At 37.0% G+C, this 19354-nt stretch overlaps 1 protein-coding gene and 1 non-coding gene across 2 annotated transcripts in view; both read left to right on the forward strand.

The window, feature by feature from the left end:
* The window catches only part of LOC104599172 (uncharacterized), a 38224-nt gene that overhangs the window by 17019 nt on the left and 1851 nt on the right, over positions 1-19354 (forward strand). The window contains exons 10-14 of the mRNA XM_010261592.3: positions 1336-1500; positions 1574-1729; positions 2879-2959; positions 3068-3129; positions 3282-3406. Coding sequence (XP_010259894.1) covers positions 1336-1500; positions 1574-1729; positions 2879-2959; positions 3068-3129; positions 3282-3381 — 564 coding nt within the window. The 3' untranslated portion in view covers positions 3382-3406. The remainder of the gene's footprint in view (positions 1-1335; positions 1501-1573; positions 1730-2878; positions 2960-3067; positions 3130-3281; positions 3407-19354) is intronic.
* On the forward strand, positions 5759-5858 carry LOC148802125 (U6 spliceosomal RNA). Its single transcript, XR_016083343.1, has one exon. It is a non-coding gene; the product is annotated as a U6 spliceosomal RNA (small nuclear RNA).

The following is a 19354-nucleotide window of genomic DNA, read 5'->3' on the forward strand; positions in this document are numbered from 1 at the left end:
ATCCCCGGGGTTAAGGCACTTCGGGGCGTCCCGAGTTCGGGGTACCCTGACCTCTCTTGAGGCCCGAGCTCCTCTCAATAGACCTCGGGCCACTCCTAGACAGGAACGCACCGACCCATCTCTAGACACCTCGAGGTATAGACACCGCGGGTCAGCCAACTCGGCATAGCTTGCCTCAGGCAGCACGCCGGTTACGGGATAACCCGACACAGGGTAGCTCGGGGAAGGGTAGTCTGTCACATCGCAGGAAGACTTTTTGCCAACCACCGTACCCGACAAATCTGGGAACAACGGCCATATCCCTCGTCAGACAGTGTCATGTCTGCCACCTTCAGAGGGTGCCTTACACCTGATAGGCACGTACACTGCGGCGATGGCCCCGCTCGTGCCACCTCAGCCCCGTCAGTAACGGCTGCGGTAGGCTGACAGTGGCGGTTATACCCGCCCTGTCAGAGGCCTGTGGGCCTGATACAACGGATTTCTGTTATAAGGAGCTAGTATCAAGGAACAGGGGGATGATCTTGAAAATCTCTTGCGCTACCTCACTCTTAGCTTTTATCTTCTCCTTGCTTCTTACTCAGAATACTGACTTAATCGTTGGAGTGTTCCCGTCGGGCGAACCCCCCGAGGATTCTTCTTCTTCCTCGTCTCAGGTACTTCTTGGGAAGCCACACGAGTGCCAACTAGGAGTGACCAGATTGCACACCATCAGTGTCCAAAGAGCAAAGGAATTGAATATAAGAAGACTTGTAATTGAAGGGGATTTGGAGGTGGTTGTAGGGTGGCTGAATAAAGACAATATTGGGTTATGGAATTACAGCAATGAAAGGAGAAAGTTTAGGTGGCTGGTTAAAGACATGGAAGTCAAGATCAGCTGGGTGAAGAGATCTGCTAACTTGTTTGCTGATGGGTTAGCCAAACAAGGGGTGACGAGGGAATCTATGTTCTGGGCTCAGTTGTAATTCTAATTCTTATTCATGGGGGCTTAAGCCTCAGTTGGGGGAGATAAGAAAGTTTATCTCCTTCTTTGTAATTATTATTTCTGATTGATTAATGAAATGCGTTATTGATAAAAAAAATGGCTTTGTAATGATGTTTCTTGTTTTCTTAAAATAAATATATCAGTGGGTGCCTAGGTATGTTCTTCCTATTCTACTAAAGTTTTTTGTTATCTATTTAAAAGAATGACATATGCTTCATGTAAAATGGGTATGCTCTGCCTACAAGAGCCTTCTGAAAGAAGATCCCATGTAACAGTTGTTTTCTGGTTCTTGTTCTATATTGTATACTTTGTGGTTGAATTGGATGATCTGATGGTTGTTTTAATGTGTGAAGTGGTGGATCCCAGCTTTCCAAGATCAATGGCTGTCCTTTACAACCTATGTTGAACCACATGTTCAATTAATAACCACCAAAGCTGCTGAGGTTTATGAGACATCCAAGAATTCCATAACACCACATGTTTACAGAGTACAAGAATTTGCAGATCCTTACATTCAGGTATGTTTAGTAATGGTTAAGTTGTTTCTTTTTTCACCCCATGATTCCAATGAAATGTCTTCATTATTGGCAGGAAGCTAAGAAGTTTACCAGACCTTACCTCGATCAGGTTGCAATTGCAGCAAGACCTCATGTTGATAAAGCACGAGTTGCATTGAAACCTTATACTAAGAAAGCTGTTCATGCTTATGGAAAATTCCTCAAATCTTCAAGAATATACCATCATCAGGTAAACTCTTTTGAAATTCTAATTGTTTTTAACATCTTATTGTGATTCTGTCTTTTAGGAGCAATTGCTTGCTTGGTGTAATGGTAAAAATCTTGAGCTGACAAGCATGAAAAATTGGGGTTTGAGTTTGAGAGTGGCCACTTTGTGCAAATAAGTGCCAAAGGTTAGATCCACATCCAGTCCACCCTCCCAAATCCCAAGATAGCTGGGACCACTATTGGATAATGTCTTTTTATTATAATTCTACCTTTTCTTGTTGATTTGTTGAAATCCACTTGTCTGGTTTTCGTCTTCTTGGAAGTGTTCATGAGAACTGATCGAATAAATTTTGGGTATCTTGAATTTATGATTTTATAGTGAGAAAGTAATGGTAGAAATAAGTCCACAGGCAATACAAAGCTAGTTCACGAGGTAGTGCCCGTTGTGTAAGAACCTACAATTTTTGACAAAGAAGCCTAAAATTTCTTGTTTATGGTCCTTGTTAACATATAATTATGTTTCTACTTTCCCAAATATTAAAAGTAAAATGTAAATCTAGAATTGCACAGATTTATATATGGAAACCTGAAACATAGACAAATACAAGATTTGAAATCGCATATTCACATCTTGTTTTGTATTATACATAGGTGCACTGTTCTCAGTCAGGGTTTGGGGAAGAAAAAGGATTGGGAGATCATTTATTTATGGAATTTTCAAGTTGTGATAAGCTGAATGTATGGAAAAACCAATATATATTTGAAATCCTTCCTTCTAAACCTTTTTCTTGGTGTGCTTGTAATGAGAGTGCAACCCTTATTTTCTGATCTCTCTGGCTTTCTTATGCCTTCTATAGTTTGGTGTATGTGCACCTTTTCTTTTGTATGGTTCACTATTACTCAACTATAAGGTTCTTGCTTAGTGCTTGCCCCTTCTTTTTTATTTTTGGATTGGGTAGCAACATGAAGGAAGAAATTAATTAGAAAGAACAATTGAGAAAATGGTACATATCAAAGTCTCCTAAAGGAAGAACACAAAAGCATGAACAGACTGCTTTGTTATGGTTGGATATACTATGTTAGTTTGAGGAAGAATATAATATAGTCTAACTTTGATATTTTATTTGGACGTACAGTAAGCATCTCACAATATTTTCTTCGTTTTGTTAAGGTCCAAGGCTATTTACAGGAAAATTTTAAAAAGCATGAGTTAACACGACCTCTTGCAACTGAAAGAATGGTTTGGTTTTTGGTAAGGAATTTGTAGCCATTTATACATATCTTGTCTGTCAATCATCCTTCCTGGAGAGGTTGCATGTGCTTTAGCTTGGCATCTAATATTTTTCTTAAATTTTTACAGGCCTCTGTTTTATTGGCTCTTCCAATAATTGTTCTGTTTAAGTGGTTTTCAACTTTCTTCTGGTTAGTTATTCTTTTATTTGTTGGTTTTGCATTTCTAAGTCATTGATATAGGATGTGTTATGGCTTTTTTCATCTTTATTGTTCTTTTCTACCTTTTAATATTGTTTTATACTTGAAGTTAGTTTAGGATATTTATTTTATTGGTATTGCAGTAAGAAGGCTAAAAAACCCACTCGAAGTGCCCATTCAAATCATACACGCCGTAGGGCCAAGCGGGGACATCCTGACAAGCAACACCATACGAGTATTTGATGTATGCTTTTGGCATATTCTCTAGGTATACTTTATATATTCTATTTTTCTTACTTCTTAAGAGCTTGTCTAGCATAATCACAAAAATGTCTTATATTCTTGTAAATTCCAAAATGTGTCACGGTAATCCCTAAGGTTATTTTTTTTCTTTTTCATTAATCGATTGCTTTTCCAGAAAAAGAAAATGTAGTTCCTTATTTCCCACTAAACTACAGAGAGCCCGCAAAATAAGTGAAAGATGCAATCTTGATACTTGCAACTAGTGGATAATCAGTTTCCATGTTCATAATAGGCACTGGAATGAACCAGAGTATTTTAATGTTACTTGGGTAAAAAGAAAAGGAAAGAAGGAACTAGTGTCATAGAGGGATTTGATTTTGGCTACATCATTTCGCTCAATTTTGAAGAATTAGGTTCGATGCTTTTATGGTTGTTTGTTGTCTATCTAGGTAATTTATTTAATCCTCTCATAGGATAGAAATTTTTTTGGTGTCTGAAATCATTAATGACTCGATAGAAATTATTCGGTTGATGATGAAAGTCTTCTCTCCCCTCCCAAAATTTTATTTTGTCTTTTTTGAAAAGAGGTAAATGATATCTATTTATTGAAAAAGATGGTTCGGTTCCCTGGGAGGATTGATTTTAATCTACACAAAGTATGAACATAATGCAAACTATTACTTGTCTAGCATCTATTAAGGCAATGTGCTGTCATTTTATAAAGGATAACTTATGCCTGCCTAGGGTATTGGTCAAATACTAAAACTCTTCTCAGGTTTACCTATTAACTTACCCCTTAATTTGGGGTTGAGTTATTCCACCTCTCCACTAATTCTTTCAGGTTTAGTAAGGGAAAATATTCAGGATATTTAAAATTTTTCAAATTTCAATTTTATCCCTTATTGTACCTTATTTTATATTATATGGATTATGGAAAAAATTACCCACATAAAACTGCATAAAAAGCTTAAAAACATCACTCCAAAGGGTCCCAACAAGTATGCTGTGGTCCTGATGTAGGACCAGTTCAGTTCTAGTCCTTTGAATGGTTTTCTTTGATCAGAATGTTATGCTCTTGTTAGCTGTAATGGCTTCTTGGTGGAATAAGAGAGAAAATAGGGAGAGAGAAGAGAGAAAATACTTGGAATCACTCACAGGGTGCATAGAATCACTCTAGGGCATGGGAATCACTCACCATAGTTAGCATAAGCCGAAGAGAATTCAATAAACTTCATTGCCTTTGTGTAAAACGTCCATACATATTTATAGACTCTAAACTCGTAATAATCCTAGGAGCAAACTGTTAGACTCAATAATCCTAGTAGAACTCAAACTAAAGCTGTCATATCCTATTTAAATTCAAAGAAGACTCAATAACTCTAATCCTACTTGCGCAATGACTGAACTTTTAAAAATAAACAAACCATAACTAGACAAATAAACTCTTACCATTGGACCCAATAGAAAATTGCAAAATGACAAAAATACCCCTAATGTCCAAAAATACAGAAATACATAAATTTTCATAAAATTCCAATTTTGCCTCTTCAGCTCCTGCATTAGGTCCCCACTTCCTATCTAAACAAATAATAAACAAAAGTAACTAACAAATTTGCACAAAATCCTCAACAGGTGACATCCGATAGAATTGGAACAATCAGTGTTTTAAAAGGCGTGCCTAGGCACACAGGCAAGGCGCATTTCAGGGTATGCACCTCGCCTAGGTCCTAGGTGCAGCCCTTTCAAAAGGCGCATGCTTGGTGCACCTAGGCGTGCGCTTGATGTGCCTTGCGCCTCAGCCCAGGCGTGTGCCTTTTGAAAATTTGGCGCTTTTTTGGTAATGTTGTTCATTCATTCATTCTAATAAAATGTCTTCTTAAAAAGCAATTAAAACTATAAAATCATTATTTTTTGTGTGAAAACTAAGAATTTAAGACCTAACGTGGACTTGTTTGGGTTTGCCTTGAGGGACGTGGCACAAAGGTGGCTCGTAGAATCAGGAATGTAATATGTTTTACACTACATTAGCTATGTGTGAAGTACTGCAATTGAGTGAAAAAAGAGATTAGAGGTTTTACATGCTTGAAAATGCTTTATATGTTTGATTTTATTTTTAAATTCTCATTTGAATATGCTTTACATCTTATGTTTATGTATTTTATTTTTAGATAATAGATATTTTAAAACATTATTTTAAAATTTAACTTTATATTATTTAGTAATATCATGTTTAATGTTTTTTGATATTTTTTGAATTTTTTGGCATTTTTTTTGAATTTTCTGACATTTTTTGATTTTTTAGCATTTTTGTGCCTTGCTTCAAAAAGGCGCGCGCCTTGCCTTGCGCCTCAGGCAAATTGACCCCTATGCCTTTTTTGCACCTTGCGCTTTTAAAACACTGGGAACAATACAGAGAAGAATAGCATGGCCCCTATGCAAGGATGATATGCACAAATTGTGAAGTGGTCCAAATTTTGTAGCATTGAAAATAGATATCTAAAGTCCACACTTTGAAATGGGCTATTGTTTTCTAATCTGGGTGATTTACAAGTGGAGGTTATACTAACGTTGATTGGGTAGGATTAATTGTTGATAGTAGGTTTATATCAGACTACTATACTTTGGTGGGAGGCAACCTAGTTACTTGGAGGAGTAAGAAACAATCCATTGTAGCTAGATCTAGTGCAGAGACAGGGTAGGGCCATATCACATTCGCTTGAGCTAATATGGGTAAAGCATATTCTTGCAAATTTACGTATTCTTAGCATGTGAATAGTATTATGACAATAAGGCAGCAATTGATATTGCACATAACCTTATCCAATATGACCAAATGAAACATATAAAGGTTGGTTGCTATTTTTTAATGGAGAAACTTGAAACTGAAGAGATCTGCTTCCCTATGTAACTAGGAAGAATCAATTATTAGACTTCTTAACAAGGGTAAAGCCCAAGCTCATTGAGATTCTCAGCAGGTTTGAGCATGTTTGATATCTATGATGTACTTGAGGAGTATAGAGATTGTAGAGAGAATGTGTAATGGTAATGAACAATTGTCAAAAAGCAAATGTGTAATGATTAAGAACAAACTTTAAGTATAAGGGAATTTGGGTCCTTGACCTTTATGAGGATAGTTTTGTAATTTTGTAACCTCTTCTCATTATAAATATCAATAGAGGAGGATGCCAATCCCACTCCCTTTTAGTCCTTTCTTATTTTTTTTTTTTGGAACCGTTATGTTTTATCTTTATTTTTTCTCTCTTTCCTTTTCTTTATTCTTTTTTTCTGATCTATGATGTAAAGAAATGAGGAGGAAAAGTATTAGGCTCAGTTTGGAAGGAGTACAAATACAAATATCTAGGGTGCAAAACCTTGTATTTTATATTATTTTGTATGTATTTGTACCGTACATATTTGTATTTGTAGTCTTTCCAAACTGAGTCTTAAGCATCAGTTTGGAAGGAGTACAAAGCAAATACATACAAAATAATACAACACACAAGGTTTTGCAATCTACATTTGTATTTGTACTACTTCCAAACTGAGCCTAAAGTAAAATTTTTCTTTTGGATTTGTTCTCTTTGGTGTTGTTGCTAAATTTTGTTCAGTGTTGTTTTTTTTTTCCAGGAAGTTGTTAGGTTCTGATTCCTAATTTCCTATAGAAGTCCTGGTGTTTTGACTCCTAGCCTCCTAGGTTCTTCTATTCTTTTTTTTTTTTCTTATTTAGAGATCTGTATTCTGCATCAAGGGTAGTGTTGTATTGCCAAATGCCAACTTGTTGGCATCAAGAATTGTAATATAGAAATGATCTTGGTTCATAGGGAATAATAAATTTTAATGCTGATGGTCGTTCCTTAGGCAACCTGGATTAATTGAAGTAGGAGGAGCTTTAGTGATTCAACAGGTAGGAGTCTGCTGGTCCTCTAGGGGCCCATAGGCTTTGACCTTTCAGAGCAGAATCCCTATTAAAAGCTCAAGATTATGGGTGATCAACATGGGTTGATGGGGATTCACATGTACTGGATAGGTTCAAATTCTTCAACAGATTATCTAGCTGGATGGGTTGTTAGAGCAAATATGCATTGGGGAGAGCATTGATGCCAAGATGATGTATTTGACAGTTGTCACATGTGTTTTATATTATCTATGGTACATTTTCCATCAATGGGCAGTGACCTTTTTTTTTAATATATTGGTACATCTTACGTTTTTTCATTAAATTTATGTGAAAGGTTTAAGGTCTAGTTTTCGTTTCTTGTTGCAAACTAGATTGTTGTATTTTCTTAGCTTATCAATGGAGCTCTTTTGATCTGGTTATTGATCAAAAAGGAAATATGTATATATACTTTAGTCAGTTGACTTTTAGTTATCCATTGCAAGTAGAGGGGTTTCAACCATAGAATTAGATTGGGGTATGTTAAATTGTGGGGGGGGGGGGGGCGTGTTTTCAAAGTGCAAGATACAGGCCTAAATGTGCCTCAGGTGCAAGGCGAGGCACACACCTTTTTTGAAGCAACGCGCATTTGTTTTTTTGAAAAATCAGAAAATTGAAGAATGTAATATACCTAAACTTCAAATTTAATTAAATGATTAAAAAAATGCTATTAATATGCCAAATACCAACAAAAATGAGAAAGAAGGACATCTCAAGTTCTCAACTGTTCAACATCAAGTCATTAATGCAATACAATCAACATAGACAATGAGAGACAAAGTTTAAACTTGAAATTCAAACAATCAAGCTAATAAAATCTAAGGTAAAATATCCGTTCTTTAAGACTCAATAATCATTTTCTTCATCTTCACTTGGAAGTTCAACTTCATCTTTATTGTCATCTGATTTGTAATTATCGACATTATCCTCTAACATTTCTTCTTCCACATCAACTTCTTCCTCTTCTTCATCTTCTAATTAAAGTTCTCTTGGTCTATTGCCACCAGCTTGTATTGCTCTTACTTATGAAGTAGAATTTATAGATATCGTATTCCTTATTGTCTCTTCAACTCTAGAAGCACGTGCAACATCTCCCCATGTTAGTGTATCATCTGCCCCATCATCATCGCATCCTTTCTCCCCCAATAGCCATTGGTTGCTGTCATCAATATCTTTAAAGAAATGGGGCCATTGGTGCTGTGTGAGTCAAAACTATCTTTATGCAGCTGGTTGAACTTAACAAATACGGAGTCATTTAATCATTTCTGATCCAACCGGTTTCTTTTCTTGGTATGAATCTATTAATTCAAAAAATTATGTGTAAATATCAAAAAATGTAAGTGTTCTAGTGTAGTAGTTTTGCATACATGCTCAAATATGCTCCAATTTCACTCACAACCATATTGACATGTTATACTTAGAACTTTCATTGCAATCTTTTGTAGATTTGAGAAGCATCAAATGAAGTCCACCAATCAGTTAAAAAATATAAATAATAACCAAATTAGTAAATAGATTAAATAAAAATATTAAGAATATAAAATATACTATTAAATCAATGCTATCATTTACCTGGTGCTTTTTCTTCCTCTAGGAGACAGCCATATCAAAACCAAAAATGCCTTCTATGTTCTTGTACTTGGATAAATTTATCAATGATTAAACTTCTAATGTTCTTGTCCTTTTCAAGCATGTCAATTACTCTATAAAGCCCATTTATAGCCTCTTCATCTGAATCAATTCTCTCTACATCATCATAATAAAATTGTGGACTTGGCACTCCCATCTCTTGTCAATAATCGCAAAAATGTCTTCATATTTTTCCTTCCACCAAATGCTCTATCAATGCCCTCCTTTGCCCTGTCCATAGCCTCATAAGTATAACCCATAGAAGGCTTGTTTTCACGATCCACAAACCTTAATACACAAACAAGAGGACCACACACTTTAAGTGTAAAGACGACATTATTCCAAAATGCAGGCATCAAGATCATCTCCCCTGCCCTTCTACCTTTTGCTTAGTTTAACCATTTGCTATCACTCCATTCCTTTGAGTTAAACAAATCTCTCAAATTCTTCTTTTGCTTGTATATACTTTGCAATGTAAAATAGGAGGTAGAAAAGTGGGTTTTTGTTGGCCTAATTAATTTCTTTGGTTTGTGAACCTCCTCATTAGGTTCAATTATCTAGGATGATTATTTGTCAAAAAAATCTAGGATGATTATAGATGTACTTCGTAAATGCAATTGCCCTCCCAATTGTTTTCTTCATGGTAAGTAACTTTTCAATGTCTTCTAATATTAAATCCAAGTCAACGTTTTAAAACCTAGATGGGACACAAAAACCAAAATGCTTCTCATGGTAGGTAACTTTTCAATGTCTTCTAATATTAAATCCAAGTCAACGTTTTAAAACCTAGATGGGACACAAAAACCAAAATGCTTCTCATGGTAGGTAACTTTTCAATGTCTTCTAATATTAAATCCAAGTCAACGTTTTAAAACCTAGATGGGACACAAAAACCAAAATGCTTCTTGGGCCGCAGGTCAAACAGTTTGACCGTGACTCACATGTTTTAATATGTTTAGAACTTTTTGTAAAACATAGCATGTCTTATGTATGGGATAGATGGTTTAATGCGTTGTTTTTAACCTCAATTGTTCAAGGTTCAAGTCTTGCCATCTACATTTTATGTGAATATACATATATTTAATAAAATATGTATTAGAAACACAAATTCAAGCACAAACAACAAGATGGATTAATGGTAATAAGCTTAGCAAAATGATAGGTTGCGAGTTTGAATCTTGAGACTTGCATTTTAAGTTTTAGAGCATTTACCAATTAGTTGAATCGTCAAAACCTGACTAGTTGTTAATGGTTCCACCAGGTTTTGACTAGTTCTATCGGTTTTTCATAAACTTGTAGATCAGGGTTTTAAAAAATTGGAATGGTCTTCGGTTATTAGGTCTAACAATATGACTGTTTGGTACAAATTGGGTTTTAAAACATTGATCCAAACAATGGGCAGCACACAATGTCCATGTTAAATGAAGATATTTAGCCATCAAAAACTTCTGTAATAATACAACAAAACAATTTAAGAAAAGAACTTAAGAACTATGATTCTAACATGTGAAAAGGCTAAAGAAAGGTAATTAGAAATGAATGGAAATAGTAATAAGTATAAAATTACCGGCTAAAACATAATTTGATTCATTGTTTGTAATAACATGGGGAACATTTTTCTCATCAATTCTCTCCACCATTTTGTCAAGCAAGGCAAATAACCTCTCAACTGTTTTTACATAACCTAAAGCATGTATGCTCTCTATAAACATTGTCCTTTGTAAGGGTCATATCCTTTCTATTTGTTCATCCATCAGACACAAGAAAGGAACTCACAACTCATACTAGCTTGGGATTTTAAATCCCAGTCTATATTGCCCTATTGCCTTTACCATTGCTTTAAAGCTTTTCAAGCGCATTGCATTCAGTGAAATACTAGGTTGATAAAAGTATCTAGCAATACTTATTTATACTTGTTCTCTCCCTTCTTTGTTATATGTATCACTAATGATGGTTTATTTCATCTTTCTTTTTCTCTTCTCAAATTCACAACCTCTTTTAGGTTAGTAGGAAAAAATTTATCCAAATGCCCCTTTTGCCTTTTTATGGGGAATTGTTTAAAACTTGATCCACATCTTGAACCTGAAGGTGAGCTTACATTTCCGCTAGCAATGTAAATGTGACCGCCACCAATTATTTGCACCTCATCTCCCATTTCATCTTCATTTTCCATAATATTTTCAACACCATCAAACTCTAGAATTCTGCTCCCTTCCTGAACTTCAACCATGTCATCTTTCATTGACCTTTTTCTTTGCATATATGTTAGTATCTCTTCTTTTACCTCTTTGGGGCACTTATTACACCTTTTGCATTTCTCCTACCACCAATTATATGCTCTTTTGCTCTGAAAATCCCTCCATTTGTCACTTGCCACAAATTTGCTAGTGACAATTCGTTTTATTGGGATATTGTAAATAACAATATTTCCAGCCTGGGCCTTTCCTATTTGCTCTCTCGAGTGTTGCCTCCCATCTCTTTACTCTACTTGACAATAAGCCTATGCAACTCTTTGAAGCTCTATAAGAAAATAGAAAATAAATTACTTATCAATTTAAATAAAAATATAAAAAATGCAATTGGTATTGGTTATTGTTATTCAATAACCATATAGTTATTGTCATTCAATAACCATATATCAACTAGCAAATTCAAATCAGAAATTTAAAGTAAAACTAATGAGTTGCGATTGCAAGTTGCAACTATCAATAATCAAATCTAAAAAAAAAAATATAATAGGTTCAGAAATAAAATAAACTATCTATTATGATATTATCCATATTCTATATCCAATATTAGATTCAAATGTAGACTATAAAGTCAAGTCAATTATAAACAGTTGATAATAATAGAAATAAATGAAAATTATAAAAAAAAAGAAATAAATGAATATTCTACTGTTTACAAATAATTTACAAAGTCAAGTACTTAACAATTCATATTACATGCTTAAAAAATTATTATTATATTCATTAATCATTACCATTTACCAAGAAATTTCATAGAAAAGACAACAAACCATGAAAGAAAAAAATAGGAATAAATGTGTTCATGGTTCTACTTGAAGGTGAATCCCCAACAATCTCTTAACTATCTAGCAGTCTATCTCTATCACAACACTTCTCATAGATTAACACTGAATAAATGAGAAACAATAATGAATTATTTCTCAACTACCAAACAATATTAAGGTGCTGTTTTGATGAATTTGTGTGTAATGCAAATAAAATAACAATTAATATAAATAAAAGGCAAACAAAAAATATGGGTCAATGCCCCTCTTTTGGCATAAAAAAGGGGGGAGAAATGTCCAAAACAGCAAGGAATAATGTATATCTACAATGGGGTGGTGCCCCTGTTTTGGGTGTGAAAACAATGAGAAAAAAATAAAGGAATAATATAAATAAATGTGAAAAGAGTGCTTCAATGTTTTGAATTAGTCTCGGGGTTGAAGGTAAATTACTCAAAGAGTAGCCTAGCAGCTATAAACCAAATTGAAGGTTCCCTGCTGGAAAATTTCAAGGAAATTCTGAATTGCTGAGTGGAAAACCACCCCCTATCTTATTTGGGCATGCCTCTAGGCGGGAATCCAAAAAATCCAAGTTTTTGGGAGCTAGTGATGGAAAAATGTGAAAAGAAGTTAGCTACTTGGAAAAGCTGCTATCTCTCAAAAGGGGGTAGAATTACCCTCATTAAGGCTTCCCTTGCAAACATGGCTGTCTATTTCCTTTTAGTGTTTCAGATCCCTGCTAAAATTATATTACAGATCGAAAAACTTCAAGAGATTTCCTTTGGGAAGGTGGAGGTGTTAGAAAAGGGCATCTAGTAAAGGAGTGGAATAGGCTGGAGTTTGGAAGAATAGAAGAGAGAAAACAAGTTTTGATGGAGCAGATTGAGGATTTGGACCTAAAGGAAGAAATGGGTTCCTTTGGAGAGGAAGAAAGGAAGATGAGATGGGTTTTGAGGAGGCAGATGGAGGACATCCTGGTTAAGGAGGAAATTAGCTAGAGGCAAAAATCCAGGTGTAAGTGGATAAAGGAGGGAGACAGAAACACAAGGTTTTTCCATTCAGTGGCAAATGGGAGGAGAAAAAAGAATTTCATCTCTAAATTGGAAGTTGAAGGAGTAGTGTTGTCCCACCCGGTAGAAATTGCAGAGGCCCTAGTAAACCACTTCAAATCTATATTTAGAAGGCCTCTGAATGGGAGAGTGTGGTTGGAGGGATTGGATTGGCCGATTCCAAGTGTAGAGAAGAGAGAGGTTAGAAAAGAGTTTTGATATGGAGGAGATAAAGGAAGCAATATTCTCAATGGATAGGACAAAAGCTCCGGGTCTAGATGGCTTCACAATGTCCTTTTACCAGTATTGCTGGGATATTTTGGAGAATGATCTTAGATCAGTTTTTGAGGAGTTCCACAAAAGGGTAATAATAAATTCGGGTTGAACTCGACTTTCATTGCTTTGGTCCCAAAGAAGAAAGAGGCATCACAACCAAAGGATTTTAGACCTATCAGTTTGGTGACTAGCTTGTACAAAATTATTGCAAGAGTGCTGTCTCTTAGGATAAAGAAGGTGCTTCTCTCTATTATTGCACCCAACCAAGGTGCTTTTGTGGAGGGAAGACAGATCATTGATTAGATTCTCATTGCAAATGAGAGCTTGGAGAGCTTTAGGAAATCAAAGAAGAAGGGAGTGGTTTGCAAATTGGATTTGGAGAAGGCTTATGACTTTGTTGATTGGTCTTTCTTGTTGAAGGTTTTGAGGAGTTTTGGTTTTGGACACAGGTGGTGTAAGTGGATTTGGGGCTGTGTTAGGACTTGTCATTATTCTATCTTGGTGAACGGAACTGTGGTTGACTTCTTTCCTGCGTTGAGAGGTCTAAGACAAGGAGATCCTCTTTCCCCTTTTCTTTTCACCTTGATTGCTGATGTACTTGGGAGATTGATCCATAGAGCAGACTCGAGGAATCTAATAAGAGGGTGGAGAGTAGGAAGGGAGGAGGTTCATTTAACACATCTACAGTTTGCAGATGACACAATCCTATTCTGTGAAGGAGGGGACGTTAATTGGATCCGGAATCTAAAGTTGGCAATACAACTCTTTGAGCAAATATCTAACCTCAAGGTGAAGTTTGATAAGAGTTGTGTGGTGGGAGTGAATGTGGATGAAAGGGACCTAAGGGTATTTGCAGGTGAGCTAGGTTGTACAATCTCGGGCTGGCCCTTAACATACTTGGGCCTCCCTTTAGGAGACAATCCTAAGAATGTAAGCTTCTGAAATCCGGTAGTGGAGAGGTTTGAGAAGAGGCTGGTGGCTTGGAAGAGAAATTATCTTTCTTTAGGTGGGAGAGTCACTCTCATTAGGTCTACCCTAGCTAACCTACCTGTCTACTATCTGTCATTGTTTAAGATCCCTTTAAAGGTCTCCAATCTTTTGGAAAAATTAATAAGGAATTTTCTTTGGGAGCCTAGCAAGGAGAAGAGAGATCATAGGGTGAGTTGGGAGGTGGTCACTAGGTGTAAAAAACTAGGAGGTCTTGGGATTGGTAACTTCAAGAAAAAGAATATGGCTCTGCTGGGGAAATGGTTGTGGAGGTTTTCATTAGAAAGGGATAAATTGTGGACTGAGATTGTGGCTAGAATACATGGGCTGGAAGACAATGGCTAGGATCCTAGAATCATGGCAAGGGCTTTAGTTGCTTCTCCTTGGAAATCCATTCACAATTTGCTTCCAGTTTTCTCCCCTTGGATCAGGTATGGTCTAAATTCTGGTAACCGAATAAAATTCTGGGAACAACTTTGGGTCGGGGATTCACCTCTGAAGGACTAGTTTCCTTCCTTGTATGCTATGTCAGATTTGAAAAATGAACCTATCTCTTATTTCTTGGTACCTTCAGACTCCACTTCTGGCTTTGGGTGGAACCTAGGCTTGCATAGGGCAATTAGGGATACAGACTTGGACAGCTTGTTAACTTTGCTAGCCTCTCTTGAGAATGTCTTCCTAAATCTTGCTAAGGAAGACACTAGATTCTGGACACCTTCTAGCACTGGTACTTTTTCTTGTGCTTCATTCTTTGAAACCTTAACTCAGCCTCCTATCCCTTTTGGGTTGTCCTTTCCGGCTAAAGAAATTTGGAGCAGGCCTTTTCCTCATCAGGTTGGCTTTTTTTGTTGGAAAATTTTTTTGGAAAGAATGAACACATTTGACTTACTTCAGAGAGAGACCCAACTATTGTCTACTTCCTAATAGATGTACTCTTTGTAAAGCTGATGGGGAATCTAGCTACCACCTCATGGTCTCTTGTAAGGTTGCTAAAACTGTATGGGAGTGGGTTTTCTCCCGCTTTGGGTGTTCTTAGTATCCTCTGGAGAGTGTCCAAAGTTTGTTCTCTCCTTTTTTCAGATGGCCTAAGAAGTGAGGGAAGACTATGTGGAGGAGTATTAGGGCAGTGGTGTGCTGTTCATTGTGGGAAGAAAGAAGTTCACGTATTTTTTCAGACAAGGAAGGAACCCTGGAAGTACTGTTAGACCTAATCCTTTTAAGGGCTGCCCACTGGCTAAAATCTTTGAAGTTGTTTTCAGACTTTCCTGTGGATGACTTGCTAAGAAATTGGAAAGAGATTGCTTCCATTGCTAGATGCAAGAGGGCTCTTTGTCCCTCTTGGTCCCCTCCCTCCTCGGGTTTTATAAAGTTGAATTTTGATGGCAGCAGTGTAAGGAATCCAGGGCCCTCTGGGGTTGGAGGAGTTTTCAGGAATGAGGAAGGGATTGTTATTGCTTTATTCTCTGGCCCTATTGGAGAAGGTGACTCTCTTAGGGCTGAGATCCTTGCAGCGCTTGAAGGAATTCAAAGAGCAAAGGAATTAAATATCAACCGTTTGATCTTGGAAGGTGATTCGAAGGTGGTGGTTAGCTGGTTGAAGAAAGAGGACAGTGGATTGTGGAACTTTAACAATGAAAAGAAACAGTTCTTATGGCTGTGTAGGGACATTGAGATACAATACAGCTGGGTGAAGAGGAGTGCCAACTCATCTGTGGATGGGTTGGCCAAGCAAGGGGTGAATAGGGAGTCTGTCTTTTGGGCTAGTTTTTAATTTTTTTCTCTTTGTATTCTGTTATTGGGGAGCTAAGATATTTTATCTCCCCTCTTGTATTCATATTCCCTCTTTTCTTTTAATTTAATGAAGCTGGTGTTATTGATAAAAAAAAAAAAAGATAAAGTAGAAGTTTTCCATGAATTCAATTTTGAAGCGAGATTATAAAAAAAAAGGGCATCTAGTAAATTGGAGTCAAGTCTGTAAACCAAAAGAGGTTGGAGGGCTGGGAATTGGACACCCAAAAGAGAAGAATAATGCCTTCCTTGGTAAATGGCTGTGGAGATTCCCCATTGAATCAAACTCCCTTTGGGCAGTTATGATACCAGCAAGTATGGGTTAAATGTAAACGGTTGGGACTGCAATCTCCGCTCAAACCGATCAGATTCCTCAAAGCCCTGGAAAGGTATCTCTTCTATTCACAACCTCTTTTTTTCTTTCATAAGATATAGGGTGGGTAATGGAACATGAATAATGTTCTGGACGGATCTGTGGTGGAGCACTCCATATTAGCAGAATCTGATCCTAGGCTCTACAACCTTACCCTAAACAAAGGTACAACCATCTCTCAGTGCCTACCCAATTCTCCCAATGAAAGCAACATAAACTTGAACCTCAGAAGATCCTTAAGGGAACCGGAGATCAGTGAGCTTACTGACCTCCTCCTCTCTCTTAGAGAAGTCTACATTTCCCCAAACTCCCAAGACTCTTGAGTCTGGAAACCCCACCCCGGAGGTGAGTTCTCATCCAAGTCTTTCTTCGAAGTTCTGGTTGCAGGAAACTGAGGCAGTGATTTCCCTTTCAAGAAGATCTGGTGCAAGTTTGTCCCCTCAAGTGTGAGTTTCTTTGTTTGGGAGGCTTGTTTGCATCGAGTAAACACTTGTGAGCTAATGTGGAAGAAAAACCTAAGTAGGCTTTTTATCTCCCCTCACGTCTGTATCCTCTGCCTCCGTGAGGGAGAGACAACTGACAACCTCTTTATACACTGCCAGGTAGCCAGCAACATCTGGAACTTCTTCCTACAGTTAGTTGGGTGGCTCCTAAGCACCTTCAGGAACTGATTTCACAGTGGCAAGGAAGAGGTCTGAGCAAGAGAGGTAAGACTTACTGGCTGATAGTACTTGATTCTGTTTTCTGGGGAATTTGGGAGGAAAGGAACAATCGACTGTTTGAAAATAAGATAAAATCTAAGGGTGAGCTGATCAACCACATCACTTATTACTGCAATTTGTGGGCTTCCAGCTCAGAGGAGTTCACAGGAATCAATGTTAATGACCTTAACAGAAATGTGTATAACTTTCTGATTTCCTCCCCTTCTATCCCACTCCCCCTGAGAGTTCTCCCCCAATAAGAAGGGAAGGAACTTGGACTCTAAGCTTTGATGGAAGTGCTTTTGGTAACCCTGGAGCTGCCGCCATAGGGGGAATCCAAAGAGATGAAAATGGACTCACCTGCTGGGTATACAGTGGACCGATTGGGATAGCTGACTCCACAAAGGCAGAAGTATTAGCAGCTCTCACAGGAATTTGCCTAGTCAGCAAACTGGGTACTCAGAACTTCTCGATCGAAGGTGACTCAGCAAATACTATAAGATGGTTGGGACAACAGGAGGCTGGACCTTGGAGACTTAGTCACTTCTTAACAGAGGCAAGGGACCTTTGGCTCATACGAATGTTTCTCTATACTGGATCCCAAGGGAGCTAAATGCCATTGCAGATGGTCTAGCAAAATTAGGAGTCATTCTGGAGACCTTGTACTGTGAAAATTTTCCTCCTGTGTAATTCTCAGGGGTCTGGCCCCTGCTTTGTATTTGTACACCTTCTTGTGTACCACTCTTTCCTTTAATGAAATCAGTTAACTTATTTAAAAAAAAAAACAAGGGGTAAATAGGGACAGTTTGTATTGGTCTGAGTTGTAATTGATTTCTAACTTTTCTAATGTCTAAGCGAGAGGTACGTAGGATGCTTGTGTTGTTTACTTCTTGTGGCTATTAATATTGCAATTTTTTTTACTTATCCAAAAAGTAAGGTGACTGGTTTGCCTTCATTGGCTTGGGCTTGGGTTATTTTGTTTAGTATATGGTGTTCATTGATCTAGAAAAGGCCTTTGATTGAGTTCCTAGAGAGAGAGATCATATGGTGGGTCTTGGAAAAGCAAGGGGTTCAAAATAGGTATATAAACCTAATTAAGGATATGTATGAGGGGGCAACAACCAATGTTAGAACACAAATGGGAAAGATTTCAGAATTTTTTTACAGTGGATCTTCACCAAGGTTCAACACTTGGATCTTATATATTTACACTTATCATAGATGAATTGACTAAACATATTCAGGAAGAAGTTTCATGGTGCATGTTGTTTGTAGATGACATTGTTTTAATTGATGAAACTAATGAAGGATTAAATGCAAAATTAAGCTTATGGACAAATGCCTTGGAAACAAGAAGCTTTAAAATAAGTAGGACAAAAAAGAGTATATTACATGTAAATTTAATAATAAGAGTGTAAACCAAGATACACTTGGGATTGGAAACCAAGAGATACTCAATGTGACCATTTCCAATACCTTGGTTCATTAATTCATAACAAGGGAGAGATTGATGAGGATGTCACCCAGAGAACTAGAGCAGATTGGGCAACATAAAGGGGTGCATCTGGACTTTTGTGTGATAGAGAATAGCACTTAGATTAAAAAGAAAATTATATGAAACAGTTGCAAGGCCAGCTATATTGTATGGAGTAGAGTGTTGGGCATTCAAGAAACATGTTCAAGAAAACTAGTGTGGCAGAGCAAATGCTAAGATGGATGAGTGGAAAAACTAGAAAGGATAGGATCAGAAATGGAAGCCATCTCTAGAAACCTAGGGGTAGCTCCAATAAGTGATAAAATGAGAGAGAGTAGGCTAAGACGGTTTGGTCATGTGCGTAGAAGACAACCAACAGCTCTAGTTAGAAGAAGTGATTTGTTATAAGTGGAAGGGACTAGAAGCGCTAGGGGTACACCAAAAAGAACATGGGTAGAAGTAGTAAGAAATGATTTAAGCACTAATAATTTAATACTGGATGTGATTTTAAATAGAACGGATTGGCAAAACAAGATTCATGTAGCCGACCCCATATAGTTGGGATAAAGCATGGATGATGATGATGATATGGTATACAAATAATTGAAGAAAATAAAAGAAAAGGCCTTTCGTATATTATAATAGTTGTCTATAAAACTCAAAACATAAAACAATTGAAAAGAATTTGAAAACCTAAATAAGGCGCTTGCCTGGGCTGCATGGCACCTGGCCTGAGGTGCATGACTAGGTGC

The sequence above is a fragment of the Nelumbo nucifera genome, chromosome 2 (genome assembly GCF_055504915.1).
Source record: "Nelumbo nucifera cultivar China Antique chromosome 2, China Antique-T2T, whole genome shotgun sequence".
NCBI classification, from domain to species: domain Eukaryota; kingdom Viridiplantae; phylum Streptophyta; class Magnoliopsida; order Proteales; family Nelumbonaceae; genus Nelumbo; species Nelumbo nucifera.